Source organism: Catharus ustulatus, chromosome 3 (assembly GCF_009819885.2).
Source record: "Catharus ustulatus isolate bCatUst1 chromosome 3, bCatUst1.pri.v2, whole genome shotgun sequence".
Classification (NCBI taxonomy): Eukaryota; Metazoa; Chordata; class Aves; order Passeriformes; family Turdidae; genus Catharus; species Catharus ustulatus.
In genome coordinates this window covers 29,609,618-29,625,499 of record NC_046223.1, presented here as the reverse complement: position 1 = coordinate 29,625,499, position 15,882 = coordinate 29,609,618, and the positions used below count along the sequence as shown (strand labels likewise).

The following is a 15,882-nucleotide window of genomic DNA, read 5'->3' as shown; positions in this document are numbered from 1 at the left end:
TGGAAGCCACTTGGTTTACAATAGCTGCTTTTTTTGTATGTGACCCATGCTGTGGAACAATTTGACAAAATCTGGCATTGTTAGGAATAAAATCTGATGTGCTTTGCCTTGTATCAGGCATATCACTGTATTTGAAGAAACATAGAAGGCACAATTCATTTATGCATTATAAATGAGATTCTATAAAGAAGTTTCAGACAGCACTACAGACACAGTAGCAGTAACAGTTTTCAGACATCATGCTTCTCCACTGAAAGTTTCAGTGAAATATAGAAAAATGAAAAAGATTCACTTCTGTACCACAAGTATTATTATCTAGCTGGAGGAGTGACAGGTGGAGGCCATACTCAGGGCATCTGCTTCTGGCACATGAAAGAAAGTACTAATTTCACAATTTATAAGCCGCACCATTTAGACTAAAATTTTGGTCTGAACCCGAAGTGCGGCTTATAATCAGGTGTGGCTTATATATTGTCCTAGTTTGGAGGACAGGTGTTTGCTAAGAAAGGCAGGAGCCTCTCTTTGAAATGGGGAATGTAAACCCCCTCTCTCCAAATTATTATAATTTTGAAATCAAGCAGCTCTCAGGCAAAGATATGGGAATTAGGAATAAAGGTTCTTTACTAGGGCAATTAAAATAGAAATACAGTACTACAAAGAAACAAACTCCAAACCCTGACAAAGTCAGAGTACAACCTGACACCCCATCAGGCAGGGTGTTGGTAGCAGTCCCATTAAATGGTGGCTGCATCCTCCTGCAGTGACAGATGTGATTCAGTTGGAGCAGTGCTCCTGTAGAAGGTGCAGTTTCCCTCCAGAGGTCCAGTGGTGATGTGGAGAAATCCGGTTTTCCTCTGGAGTCCAGTGGAGAAAGGGACTCCCTTAGTGTCCCAAAACCTCTGTTTTTATCTTGGTAAGAAATGTTGGGCTCTTCCCCCTGGCTGGAGCAACTTCCAACGGGATGCAGTAATTTTATCAGTCCCACAGTGGGACTCAATGGGCCATTAGCAGAAAATGACTCTCTGGAGGAAGGATGGGTTGTGAAAAGATAAAGAACAATGCCCAACCTGGTTTCAATGGATGGCCCATTAGCAGAATATCTCCCACGGAGATAAGGATCACTGCCCCCACCCTCAACAGATGGTGATAGAATAGATACCTTTTATCACATCCTGTATTGTAACCCCAGACATAGAAGGAAAATTTGCCAACACCCGGACATGCATCTTATAATCAGGTGCGGCTTATAATTGTGAAATTACTGTAACCACAAATACTCTGACACTTAAATTCAAGACTGCTGATGTGCCCAAGATCTACCTATGCATCTCCTGGGCCACCAGGTCCTGACTCCTCAGGCCCATGGAGAGAAGTAGTTGCAGTGATGAAATCTGGACAGTAGCTAGAGTCTTCAAAGCAGGTGTGTCTCTAGTTCCTGTAAAGTCACAGTGAATGAGGGGAAAATACAGGTCTGTATTCTCACCACTCCATTGGCTCCTGTTTCTGCAGGGAGGCAGCACTGCTGATTGTACTGTGAATGATTAAACACTGTGGTTTTTCTTTTTAAGACATCTTGAAGAAATTCAATCCAAATCTCTTCGGCTTCTCCACTGGCAGTTCTAAGGAAACAGTTGGATTCAACGTTGCAGAGAGAAATGCCACAGCACGGTAAGGACAATCCCAAAGGAGGAAGGCAAAGGAGTGAGAAGCGATGGACTGGTAGGTTACTTTTGTGATGCATGTCAGGGTTGAGGTAATGCTCATGACCTGCTGGTACTCAGCATGTTTCTGTGATCTGATGTTTTTAATTGTGAGTTTGGGGGTTTTTTTTTTAATTCAATTTGGTATTTGGAGGATTTATTTGTTATCTTTTTTAATTAGACACAAGCTTCCTTTTTTGTTAGATTTCTGTCCATAATTTTGAGCCAGTGCCTTAATTATGCTTCGAATTCAACCAGTACCTTTTTCTGCCCAGTCTTCAGCATACGGGTCCCTAAATCACTGTCAGGAAGTATCTATAATAAGGAAAAAATTCATAAACATCTCTTTTATTCCTTAATTTCTAGAGAATGTAACTGAAAATAACAAATAGAAGCCCACTGCTACCCTAATGGCATTAAAAATTGTCCCTGTTTGCAGTGCAGAGGAAAAAATAAAAAAAGGAGCTGGGAAATAACTCTTTTCTCTTCCTGAAGAAAAAAATCTACTAGTCTGTTAACAACCAAAACATGTAAGAATTTGTATGGCTTACACTGTGCCTGCTCCATGAATACTCACAGAATTTGTTTCCAAAATTTTTTTGACACCTTTAGCAACCATTAAATCTGCTGCAAGAGAGATTTAGGATAACTATCAAAGCCTGTATAGCTACTAAATATTTCATATGTTCCCTGAGCAAAGCTGACTCAGTGTGATCAATACAGTTCTAGGAATCCAAACAATGTAACTCCGTTTGTGTAGCTGCTGGAGAGAGGCAGGGCTTATTAGCTCAAGTAGTCTTTTTCTAGTATATCAGGAGCTCATTTCCAGCTGGTGTCTCAGCATGGTTTCTACTTTGGCTGGTGGATGTTGCATCCTGTCCAGAGCTGGACTGGGACTCTCGAGCCTGGCAGTCCCACAATGTAAGCACTTTTTTCCAGCCGTAAGACAAGCCATAGGAATTTTAGGCCGGATCAGGAAGGCTGGTTAGGTGCCCAACTTCTGTGTCAGCACCAAACTCCCCCACTAGATTTTTGAAGCAAGTTAAGCAACTCAGTGTCTCTGTGCATCTGGGCATTAGTATTTTTTTCCAAACAAAATGCACTGAGACCAACTCTGAGATGGGAAGAACTCATACCAGTTGCCTGCCACTTGGCAGCCATCCCAGCTGAAGCCTTTTCAGATCAGTTTATTCACTTTGTGTAACTTGGTCCTTCAGTGTTTGCTCAGCCTTTTGAGGCATCACTTTCCTTATACTGATTTCTACTGATCCTGAGATTTCCTGCAATGAGGAGTGGACATCCAGAAGGTGACATGATTTTAGAGCACACACCTAAAATCTTCTCTTCTCTCTCCTAGGGATATGCCAGCCCAAGCACGTGCATTGGTGGAGCTGATGAGAAGCAGCTCGGTAAGTGGGATTCGGGCCACACCTCGGTGGTGCTGCCCTGGTCTCTGGGATGGCTTTTATTAATGGGATGCTTGATTCATGAAAAGTGCTTAACTGATGAAAGAAAAGTCACCTTGTCTCTGCTGTGCTTTCCAAGATGAATGTGTCAGATGAATTACCCCTAATGTAGGGTGCAGTGCAACCAGGAGATGCCAGGGAAGGTAGTGAGGAAGAAAAGAAATCTGAAGGTTCTGGTGAGATCACAGGATTGCTTTGATGAGCAGCAACCTTCAAAGTGAAGGTCATAAAGGCTGAGTGTAAAATTGCTGAAGCAGGTACCTGCAGACCGACATGAGTCACAATATCCACAATACTGACAAGAAGGACTGCTGAAGAAGGACTACTACAGTCTTTGCAGGAGAAAAAGCCTTCTCAAAGTCTGGTTTTGAACAGGCAAATAATTGATCAGTGACCAGAATCCTCAGGAATGGATGAATCTCTGTCACACCATAATCTTTTAGAGAATTTTAGGGGATCTAGCATTGTGGACCAGTCTGCTGTGCCTACTCCACTGAGGGCTACAAAGAGCATCGTAAGCAGGGAGGGAAAGAAATCTGAGATACCCAAGGCTGCCCTGCTCTGAGTGTTGGCTGGATTCGAGTGGATGGCTGTCTGGGTTTGAGCTGTTGGTTCAGGGAGAGCATTCCCTCTAAGGGAATGGGAGTGCCTGGTGCTCCTTGGCTCAGACTGAATGGGAAAGGAAGGCACTGAATAAGCAGGATTTGTCAAAGCATGTGGCTCTCCATGCCAGATCTCTTGATGGATGCTGCATGCTCACCCCACTGTCAGTTACTCTGCATTGCCAATTGTTTGGCAGTGAAGGGAGCTGGCATGGCTTTTCAATAGAATAGAAGAGAGAGAGGCTGTCATGCTTTGTTTCATTCACAGCTTTTTATGCATTTTTTTTAAAAAAGGGAGAGAGGGGTGCATCCCTGCCATAACATTGCCTCTTCATGAAAGTCTTTCTGAGTAAATTGCTGGTTAAAGAGGAGAATTCAGACCTGTGGGTGATTCCCAGGCCCTCCCTCTACTTGTGGGATCCTTTTGCAGATGTTTGTTATGTAAATGCACCACACTAAAAATAGTTGCCTTTGATTCCTTTCTTTGTACTGAATGTTACAAAATGTTTTGATGAGATCCAGCTCTCAGCAGCGCCTATTGTTAGCTTGTGGTGACGTGGATGCTGCAGCTGCCCTTATATGAGTTCAGTGAAGTCACCAACCTCCTGGACTCTTCTATTTTAATCCAGCTGTCTGTTCCCTGGGGCACCCCTTGCCCCTCCTGGCCACGGGGTAATTCTTGCCCAGCTGGCAGGGATTCCCAGCAGCTCCAGTTCCACAGCTACATGAGTCACTGCAGCCTCCACTCCCACAGGGCTTTGTCCCCACGCTGCCTGCAGTGTGCAGCCATGGCTGGCAAATCTCTCCTGTCCATCCCTGTTCTGAAGCTGACACTCATTTAGAGATGCTTGCTGCCACAGACACATTTCCGTGCTTGGTTACCCTGACAGAGCTTGTCTGCTGAAGGGAATTTCCTTACAGAAACCAAGGTGAATTGCAGTAGACTAGCAAACAGCTCAGATTTTTCCCCTGGAGAGATCCTTTTCTTTTGCCAGTTTAACTCAGCATACCTCCTTTGTTCTGCCCTACTGTCCGTGCCCCATTTAACCCCATTTGTGAATGTTGTCCCTGCATGCCTAAGTAATGGATGCTGCAATCTGTTTATTTTATGCACCACTAGAAAATTAACTTCAAGGAAGACTGGAAGCTGATTACCATCCTTATTGGAGGCAGCGACCTATGCCACTACTGCTTGGACAAGGTTTGTATCTCTGAATTAGGAATGCTCATCCAGGCATTTGGCAGGTGACCAGCCCTGGAAACATAGCCTTTCTCTCTCTCGGGGAGCCAAAGTTCCTCTTTGTTTAAAAAGCACTTAGAAGCCCTACCCTTTTCATCTGTATTGTATCAGAAACAAGCCACAGCTTTTGATACAGGGGCACTGCAGCTCTGGAGAAATGCATTATTTAAGTACCAGGAACCTGCTCATATCATACAAAAGACAAAGATTAAGCTGAAGAGCTCTCGCTGTTTAACTGGACAAAGGAATCAGTGTAGTGTCTCAGGCATGTTAGGGGATACAAGTGAAAACACCTCCGCACAATAATTACCGAGGATGCCAAATTCTTGCTTCAGAATGACACCCAAAATAATAACTTCAGTTTATAGTGAAAAACATGTCTTCTCTTTAGTTGTCAGTGGTCATCCCCTCTGAAACTATTCATGTGGTACAGACTGGGGGTCTGTACCCCAGCTTGTTGAAATGACCAGGCACTGTTTTGCTCTTTCCTTTACAGGCTGCTGCCTGGAGCCTTTGTCCCCACCTCTATACTACAGTCACTAAGTTGTTTTGCTTATGGGCTTTGTGGGGTCTGACTTGCCTTCATATCAGTTTCTCCAGATGGGCAGTTTGAAAAAAAGAAAGATATTGTTCTGTTCATAAGGGAAACTAGTCTGCTCTGGGTCTCATAAAAGACAACCCAAAATCCAAAAAAGTGATCAATATAGTCATTATCAGGGAAAGGCTCTACCAAGATTCTTCAGGATTTTCTACAGATATTAGAGGAATATATTAATGGCATAAAAACGTAAGCACTATATAACCTCTGTACGTGTGTCAGTAAAATTCTTGATCTGAAAATATATCTGCCAACAAAAGAAAAAAGGAGGATCAAGTTGGTATATCTTCTCACAGATGACCTTGTTGGTTCCTGAAAAAGACTGACTTCTTTTTTTTTTTTTTTTTTTTTTTAAACAGGAAGCCTATTCAGTGCAAAAGTATGCAAAGCACCTTCAGGACACTCTGGATATTTTCTATAAGGAGGTAAGCTTTTAAGATACCCTAGCAAGCTATGTTCCTGGCAAGTACACTGATGTTTTTCTCACCTCTGATAGACTGTCTGTGATTATGTTTCATACAAGGTCATCTTTCAAATGGCTGGAGTCAGACTGTTCTTCAGTGCTGTATTTCAATGACTGTACTAGCTAATGCCCTGAGAAAAAGGGCTGGAATTTCAGAAAATCTGTGCATTTGACAATATTTATGCTGTGGACCAAACATACCATGACCCTACAGCCAGTTTTCGTGGCTAAACCAACCACGAAGAGTTTCATTTACCCTAGAGCAAATGGAAATGTCCCAGGGAGGGAAGCAGCATTTCAGCTAGTTTGTACTAGCTGCTGGAATTTTTTTGGCTGACATCCACTGTATGTCTCCCTCCCCCTCCTTTTATACATCATCCTTGCACATACCATTGGCTGCAGCCAGTGCAGTTTGCACTGACTCCCTGACCTATGGATGGCACTTCTCTCTCTTTGTAGTGGTATCATGTTCTGTTATTTGTAACATGTCTCTATGTCTGGTTATTATAATCCTCGCAGCTCCCAAGAGTCTTTATCAACATGGTGGAGATACTGGAGTTCTCTGGACTGCGTCAAATCACAGCAAGCTCTTCAGAGTGTGCTTTGGCAGCAAAGTAAGTGAGCAAAACAGCTCTTTGCCTATGAAGTGCTATTTTTTTGGCTCAGTCTCAATTTCTACAGGAGGACATCCACACTAAGCTATCCCGGTGACTTGCATTACTGCCTTTACCTGGTGCCCTAGTTCTATTACTTCTTGCAATACTTCAGCCAAAAAACATGCACCTGTAGATAGAGTTCTCATTTTCCAGCTGTAAGGCAGCATGTCACAGCAAAGTCAATGTATAATTGCTGAACTTCAAAGGCTTTTTTGCCCAGCCATCTGCTGGTCAGCAGCACAGGCTGACATCCCTGATTCCTCTCTTTTGTATGCAGTGTTGCATTACCTCTGGTGCAGGCAGGGCTGCATACAGCAGAGCACAACCAGGAACTGCTCCTCGCACCTAATGAAGGAGACCAAAATCTTTAACTCAAAGAAGATTGAGAGACTTGTTTTAGAAAGCAGCCATGTCTTTAAAGGCATCAGAATGGACATGAAAAGGCTCTTCAGTCTTGCAGAGAAAGGTATAACAAAGACTGGTAGTTGAAAGGTGATGCCAAATGAATTCAAATTAAGTTAGGCACAGATTTTTAAAAATACAAGTGATTAACTACAGGAACACACTGGAAGGGAAAATAATGGATTGATGATCTTGCTCAATGTCTTCATATTCATTCCAAGCACATTCTTAGAAGATGAAGTGAAGCACAAGTTATTACCTCTTGTTATGAAGGCAACATAATAAAACGTAGTGGTTCAAGGACTCAGACTACATGAAAAATTTGTCTTTTCTAACTTTAAACTCCCAGATATCTGAAACTCTGCTGTAAGCCCATTCATGGGATGATTTTCTTGTTATTCTAACACATGTGATTTCCTGCTAATGTGTGGCATACTAAACACTTTTTTGTGTTTTACTCAAGAGTTGCAGATCCTGCAGCTCTTTCTGCCTGTGGTAGATGTTAATTTTGTAAAGTAAGTCAGTAGAGATTTTTCTTTTCTGAAGTATCCGTTAATTCCTAAGCCACCAAGGTGGTTCTCCCGTCTGCATGTGAGCTTTGAGCACCTATCCTGAGCTTTTTGAAGCAGACACAAAGTGCCAAAGAACTGTGAATAGACTGTTCTAGACTGTTTTTTAATTCTAATATTTCTTTCATTGAAGGAAAGTTTGCCCATGTTTCTTAAACCCAGAGGAAAATTCTTCTGAATTACAAGAAATTAAGAGAGTTAACAGAGATTATCAGGTAATGCATTGATTCTGTAACTGGTCTTCTTCACTCGTCTCTTTACATTGCTTCCCTCACTGCCCTTCCTGTCATGCCTATCCTCAGCAGTACAGAGAGAGATAACTGCAAAACAACTTGGTTACAGCCTAATCACAACCCTACCCAGCTAACCGGTTAGCAGCACTTCAAGCTTTCCACATTGCTTTATGATTTGACCTCAGTTCTGAGCTGGATGCAGATGGACACCGTTCTGTTTCCAACTGCTGTTTCAACAGCCAAAAAGGATTTAGTAATGATGTTTGTTGCTGCTATTTTGATATGTGTTTGTCTGTTATGAGTCCAATGAGTAGCTCACATGAATTAACATGTCACTGCAAGAGTGACAAATGACCTTGCATCAGCTATTTTGTGGTTACTCTTAGCAGAAGAAATTACCTAAACCAACCATGGGCCAGCTTGCTATCTGAGAGTAACTTTTCATAGCCTCAGGCGTAAGATTCACTCAAAATTAACAGAGGCTATAAATAGCTATTGGAGCAGAAGCTTTTTCCATCGATGTTCTTAGGAATACAGGAATCACTGTATCAGATCACATTATGCTCTCCATTCTGGCTCTGCAGTGGCTGTTGTCCAATGAATCTGACAAAGCTCAAGAAAGTCACTCTGGTAATGCTTGCATAAGCCTACCAAAGGGGTCATTTTCCCTAACTAAGGAATTGGGATTGGGAATGTTTTGAGATACGATCAGGAGCATTAGCATTTATACCCATAAGATAGCAAGTTACAATGAGATAGGGTTTTTAATTGGTATGAATGCCTGTGACCATAACTTTTGAAAGTGGCAGGTAATTTTTCAATGTTTAAGTATTATTTTAATTCAAGCACACCTTTCTGAAAAGTCAAGTGTGCTTCAGTCTCAAGTTGGTATTCTGGACTCATTTGTCACTTCTGAAAATGCTTGCCTTGTTCCTTTTCTTTATAATTTTCTTCAAATTTGATCTCATTGCAATTGTGCAGTTTTGGTTTCTATAAGTAAGGTCTGAACTACTTTTTTCTGTTTGTTTTTTTTTTTTTATTAAGCAACTTTATATTTTGTCCTTTTTTTTTGGTTTGAAATAATCCAGCTTCTGTGCGTTTTCCTCATGAAAATCTCTTCATGAACCGAATTATTTTCTTAGCCGCTTTCTTGACTGCTTTATAACGTTTAGCTGGATTTACACTAATGATTTTTGGCTTCCTACACTGCAAGATGTGTAATCTGCATGTTTCTGATAGCTGACAAGTGTTAGACGAGCCTTGCAAGTAACTCTGCTGTCTTCAATAATTGCACTGTGTGCAGGCTGAAACCTTGCAGCTGATCAACAGTGGTTGGTACGAGCAACGGGAGGACTTTGCTGTTGTCATCCAGCCATTTTTCCGGAACACCTTGGTGCCCCTGGATAGTGTGAGTGCTGTTTTGCTTTCCCATTATGCAAGGGCCAGTATCTTGATTTTTCTTAAGCCAGTAAGATCCATGCACAAGGACTGTGTTTTCTTCTCTTTGCACAGCCTAGGGGCACAGCGTGGAATCTGTGGTAAGAAGTGAGAGAGGAGAGGACAGGAAGTCTCACAAGAAGGCAATAAGATTCACAGTGCTGCCTGTGAATCAAAATGGCTTTAGGAATAGTTTATGCACCCATAAACTAGGCACCCTATGACTTCCCCTAAACTGCATGTTGCTTCCCTTGTTGGGGAGGTTGGTTAGCATTCACCACAGTTTCCCGATTTAGGTTATGGAATGTGTTCAGGTTTTCTTCAAACGGAGGCCAGCACTTGAGTCTCTGACTCATCCAAGCATAGAAACAGGAAGCAGTCTCTGAAACCAAACACTGATTCTCCTTCTTTCCTCCAGCCTTAGCATTATGTATGCTGTATAGTTAAGGATACAAATATCCAGCATGAATCCTCATGAAAACAACACGGTTCTGCAGAATACTGATACTTTTTCCATACCATCCCCATTTTATTTTCCTGTCAGTCTACAAGGTAGACTAATGGTCACCATACAGGTAGTGATGAGGCAAATTCCCCCTAAGAGAGGCATTTGCCACAGCTGGATAAGCCCACAATTTTTATTGTTCTCTGAAATTCAGCAGAAATTTCAACACTTGAAAGGCTGTAGTCTGAGTCACAGAAGTTTAAAAAGCAATAATAGGCACTTTTCTATCAGTTCTGTACAAAATGGAATGTGGGTCAATGGCAAGGTCCATGTAACAGCTGTGACTGTTCACTTAATGATAAGTTTAGTTCAGTTATGAAAATTTTTGTGTGAAGTTGAGCAGGCTGCATTACACAGAAGGTCTCAAGATGCAGTGATCATCCCATGGTTAGGAGCACCTAATTTTATTTCCAGTGTGAAAACATGAGCATATTGCCTTTAGGAAGATACCAAAATTGTGAAATGGGTCTATCAAGTATAGTACACTATTAGATATAATATGTCAGATCTCAAAGACTGAGATTTGCTGAGAAATAAATTTTTGCTTTTATTGCAGACTGGCAACCCAGATTTGAGTTTCTTTGCTGCAGACTGCTTTCATTTCAGTGTAAGAGGCTATGCTGAGATGGCCATGGCTCTCTGGAATAACATGGTAAGGGGTTACCACTTAGATCCCTATGTCTTTGTGGTAGCAGTATCTACAAAAGATCATGAGAAAGGTGGCTGAAACAGAAGAGTATGCAAGACATAAAACTGGTATCCTAACAAGAGAGGGTTGCTCAATTCTGAGGTTCTTCTCACTCTGCATTGCTTAGGAATGTAATCTGAAGTAATCATATTGTATCAAACGGTTTAAGTCTTTGCTCATTCAAAATGAGAGGTCCCATGAGTCTTATTGCAAAGAAAAATTCCTTTCTCATTTGGTAAATAATTTGCATTAAAACAAAAAGTCAGCCTAATTGAACATTCAGTTCTGTAGGTTTGCTGAAAATGTCTTTTCAATGAGCTTACCCATCTTCAGTGAATTCTGTTATATTTATTAGGAAAACATATATGTGACTGAATTTTTGCTGCCATTAATAGTGCGGGCATGTTGTACCACCCACTCTTGTATCTGAGGCAGTTTTAGTAGAGTCACTAAAACTACTGGGGGGCTGAAATCAATCTTATGATGCTTGTAATAATGTTCCATCTGTCATTTTGGGGGAAATGATAGCTTTCAAATAGTGTTGGAAGAAGGTGTCAGAGGTACATGCTAGACTTGATAACTCCAAGGTCACAGTTGCTTTCAGAAACATTTCTCCACATTGGCAGGAAGACTGTGGTATTTTTATGCTACAGCAACATTTCCTCCCCTTGTCTTGTAAACACCAGTAGCCAAATACATTGTGCTAGCAGAAATCCTCCATTCTGGTTTGTGTAAGAAGCAAGCATAAATGGAGGAGAGTTTCTTTTCCATCCAGGTAAAAGTTTGAGCAAGATAAGAAACTTACAGAATACCGCAGAATGAGCTTGAAAATAAGCACTGGAAAATGCAGGACAGGAATCTGTGCAGTTGCCTAGTATAGCATATGAGCTGTAGGTCCAGGATTATAGAATGTACAATGCAAGCACATGCTCAGAGTAATTGATTTGTGCATGCACAGCAAATCTGCCTGTTTTCCATCAGGCTTCCCTGTCTGGGATTCCAGATGACAGCAGGCTGGTAGGTTTCACTCTGCTTCATAGCTTAAACAGGGCTAATGGTGGGCCAGAAACCCCAGGACAATGTAGAAAAATTCAAATTGAGCATGGCTGAGGGATTCAAGAAAAAAAAGGGACAGTACCTGGGCATATGGCGGTCTTAAATTGGGTTTCTGTTGCCATGTGGTATTCCTATTGGCCATTACTCATTCCTGAATCACCATCAGTCTTTTTCCCTATGCCATCAGAGTTTTTTTTTTTTCTGTCCAGACTGTCACTCATTTCCTACGCATATAAGGATATTGACACAAAGCTTTCTACTGGGGTGGCAGGGATCAGGTTCTTACTGATGCAAAGCACAACTATTCCCTCCCATAGAGATCTGTCGGTCTATGCCAACTGCAGATATTCCTGTTTACTATTTAAATCTAGTTCTTGTAACACATCCCTGCTTTTCCCTTGCAGTCCTTGTACAGCAAGGCTGTGCAAGCTTACTGTAAGGCTGTATTGTTTCCCTGATCCCTGAAAAGCTCGGCAGGCTGCAGGCTTATGGCCAAATGACACGGATTCTTGTCAGTGCACATAAAGGGCCAGACTGTGCCTGGCCACTGTGTGGATATGCAGGGATTGGGATAGCTTGAGAAGTCTCTCCCTCACCATAATGTTCTTCACCCTTTTGTCTTCGTGCAAAACAAAGTGTGCTCCTGCTCTCTGAAGTCAGAGCACTTCGTAGTCTTAAGTCCTGAATCCACTGGTCCCAAACCCACCTTGTCAGGTCTTCAGCTGAGATGAAGACCCATGGACAGAGTGTCTGTTTTGTTTTCTTCCTCCATGCTGGCCACATGCTCTAGAGGAGCTGTGGGTGCTTCCAGAACTTGTGCTCATGGACTTAAGGATACTGTGATCTTCAAAGCTCAGAAGCTAATGCTTCTGAATAACAGATTGCATAGGGATGAAGTAAGCATGGGTGGTTACAGAATTTTGCATTTTATCATCCTTAGTCTGGGCTCTGTGCCAGAATCCTTACCAAGTGCCCTGGCATGGGACGAATTACAATTATCTACAAATAACCAGTTGCACCACAGGCAGAGTGCTGCGAGATACGAGCAACACATCATACACATAACAGCTGTTCCCTTTAAGGTGCAACAAAGCTACCAAATTCAGTCTTCACTGCATTAGCTGGGTGGGCCAAGTGATTAGGAGTCATAAAAGAGTCCATCAGTACCCCACAACAATCAGCAATACTTGGCATCCTGTTTTGCTTCTCATCTTCTCTTCACTTTTCTCTTCACTTGTTAGCGTTCTTCCCTTCCCTTGTTATATTTTCTGTGGTTCATATATTTTTATTTTTCAGTCTCTACTAGCTTCTTTCTGTTTTTTTTTTTTTTTAAATTAAAAATGAACTAGAGAGAGAAAGTATTCTCAGTGTTTTCATATGGGAATCTTATGGATAAAATTTGTTTTTTCCATGTTGTGTTGGTCTTGCTGCTGTATTGTTTCTCTTCAGCATGCAGCTGCCACTTTAATCCCTTGAGGACAGTAAATGCCTGTACGGACAATAGCAGAAGCAACAGCCATCCTCTGTGCTGTATTCCCAGAAGTGCTGGATGACAACTTTGCGGTTCTCTACGGACCAATCTTGAAGTCATTACTTCAAGCATGTCCATACAACAGTTGTAAACACTTCAGTTAACATGACTGAGCAAGCCTCTACTCGTTAGCTTAGCTATGGCAACCGGTGGTATGTGCACTCCTAGCCAAGCACAACTGCCTGCTGTTAGCTGGGCATATTTTTTGTTGGGCTGGAAATGGGGTTGGGGTGAGCCCATGGTCAGCTATTGCAACTTAGCTGACAACTGATGACATAAAAGGCTCTGTTTAACTCTCTTTGTGCAAGATTGTGAACCCAGCCTCAGATAAAATTCTCAGGGAATTCCTTGTCTGAGTGAAGGTTGCAAAGGTGGGCATTGTCCCATCCTCTCTCTGTAACTCTGTCATTTCTAAAGTAACTCTCGTCACCATGACACCTAGGCACCTTTCTTTAATTGATGTGGCAAGTAATATGCTTAACATAAGTCACGTGGGTTTTCTTCCTTTGTGGTTTACACTGCCATTTGAGAGGAGTACATGGTAGAACTGGGTGTAATAGTGAACCACTTTGCTTTAGCTGAACATTTAAAATACGTTGTGTTCAGAATAATGCAAAAGGAAGAAACGCTTCTCCTGTTCCTTGCTTCTGAGGGAGTTATTCTGCAGCCAGTACATCAGATTCTCAATGTCTTTGGTTCACAAGTGTTAAAATGTTTGCAAACTTTCCTCTGCTCCTTCTACCACACTTTTTCATTCCTGCAAGCAGCAAAAGATTGGATAAGAAGTCGTAAATATCTGAATCAAGAGAGTCTCAGAAGAAAAAATTCATCATTATGTTTAACATTGCTTTTCTCTTCTTCAGCTGGAACCAGTTGGTGAAAAGCAGTCTTACAACAACTTTACCCAAGACAGATCAAAACTCAAGTGTCCAAACCCCGTAAGTAAAGGTCAAGGTGCTCTCTCCATTAACTACCTCTGTTTTTTCTCCTTTCTTCACACTGGTAGAGCTCTTTAATAAAGCATCCTTGTGAAGGTTTCAAATAGTTAAAATATACTCCCGTTTTGTTACAGGCAGGAAAATCTACTTTTTGTGTTAAGTAGATAGAAAGCTTTATAGCCTCACTGCTGTGGAAAGCCTCTCATTAAAGCTTGTTCTAATGAGTCTACATATTTCCATTTGCTTGTTTGCAGCAAGCAAATTAGGAAGTGATACCACCACTCCTGGTTCTGAGGTGTTTTCTTTTTTGTGTTCTCGGAATTTTCAGGCAATAGAGCAGAAGAGTGTTTGAGCTAAGATAGGGGGAAGGCAAAACCAGCTGATTGTCTAAAGATCTACTGTTCTTCTCAGAGAAGGGACAGTGGCACATTGTAGGAATACTGCCCATTGAGTGCTCTGTGGTAAATAAAGCCTCTGCTCTCCCTTTGTAGGAGAAACCTTTTCTTTCCACGCGAAGAAATAGTGGATTTGGAAATTCAAATCTCAGCTTGGAGAAAACAGAATCTTCAATTCCCTACTGGGCTGCCATTGTGACTGCAGTAGCTGGGGTCCTGGTGGGTTCTTTACTTGGCTGGGTTGTGTCACGAAGAGGAACCAAGAAGCACCAACGTAAGGCTGATAGAGAAAACAACATTAAAATAACCACTCTGTAACACAAGTGGAACAAATATCTTTCTCTGATGAGACTGCTCTCTGCTGTGACAAAGAAAGTAGCAGAATGGAAAACCTGTTGGATACGAATGAAACTTCTTGGATGCCCAGGGATTTTTGGGCCAAATAACATTGATCAGTAACGTATTTCAGAGTTATCTTCTGCGGACCAGACAGGTGGAGGATGAAGTTCAAAGTATGTTGTGGTTTCATGCTAGCTGGCAGCTAAGTACCACACACCTGCTCACTCAGCCCCCCTCAGTGGGATGAGGAGGAGAACTGGAAAAGGTAAAACCCATCGATTGATATAGGAACAATTTTAATAACTGAAATAAAGTAAAATCTAATAATTATAATTGTAATGAAATGGGAAGTAACAAAAAAGAGAGAAGAATAAAACTCAAGAAGAACAAGTGCTGCGCACTACAGTTGCTCATTACCTTCTGATGCCCAGCCTGTCCTTGAACAGCAATCATCCCCTCCTGGACTTCTTCCCCCAGTCTATATAGTAAGCATGGAATGGTTACTGTGGCATGGAATATCCCTTTGGCCAGCTCAGGTCAGCTATCCTGGCCATGTTCACTCCCAGCTTCTTGTGCTGGCAGAGCATGGGAAACTGGCAAGTCTTTGATTTACAGTAAGCACTACTTAGCAACAACTGAAATATTGATTCATTATCAACATTATTCTCATATAAATTCTAAACACAACACCAAAACAGCTATTATGAAAAATATTAACTCTATCCCAGCTGAAAGCAGGACAAAGTGTTAAAAGCTTTTTCATTCTGGGGACCAATTCTCTATTTCATGAATATTATTCAGGATATTAATTGCACAAAGAAAGAACACCTGTTCATGCATCTTGGCTTCTTAATTGTGCATCTATCCTTTTCTCTTATAAACCTCTATTTAAAATGTTAGAACCAAGTCTGTGATTGCAACCTGGTATTCCCAACTACTGTTGAAGATGCTACGGTGATCCTACATGGGCAAGTACAATGCCATGGAAGCATCTTTAAGCTGGTTTCTGAGCAACTTGGATCCACATGGTATCCCTGGTGCAGTGCTCAGCAGCACAGATAGAA

The 15,882-nt window shown here is 41.8% G+C and overlaps 1 protein-coding gene across 1 annotated transcript in view; it reads left to right on the top strand.

Annotated features, from left to right (window-relative positions):
- Positions 1-15,530, top strand: part of PLB1 (phospholipase B1) — a 78,700-nt gene extending 63,170 nt beyond the window's left edge. Inside the window, exons 50-59 of the mRNA XM_033053716.2 lie at positions 1,569-1,668; positions 3,058-3,109; positions 4,889-4,969; positions 5,966-6,031; positions 6,589-6,683; positions 7,830-7,911; positions 9,233-9,337; positions 10,428-10,523; positions 14,010-14,084; positions 14,576-15,530. Coding sequence (XP_032909607.2) covers positions 1,569-1,668; positions 3,058-3,109; positions 4,889-4,969; positions 5,966-6,031; positions 6,589-6,683; positions 7,830-7,911; positions 9,233-9,337; positions 10,428-10,523; positions 14,010-14,084; positions 14,576-14,797 — 974 coding nt within the window. The 3' untranslated portion in view covers positions 14,798-15,530. The remainder of the gene's footprint in view (positions 1-1,568; positions 1,669-3,057; positions 3,110-4,888; positions 4,970-5,965; positions 6,032-6,588; positions 6,684-7,829; positions 7,912-9,232; positions 9,338-10,427; positions 10,524-14,009; positions 14,085-14,575) is intronic.
- Positions 15,531-15,882: the final 352 nt, after the last annotated feature.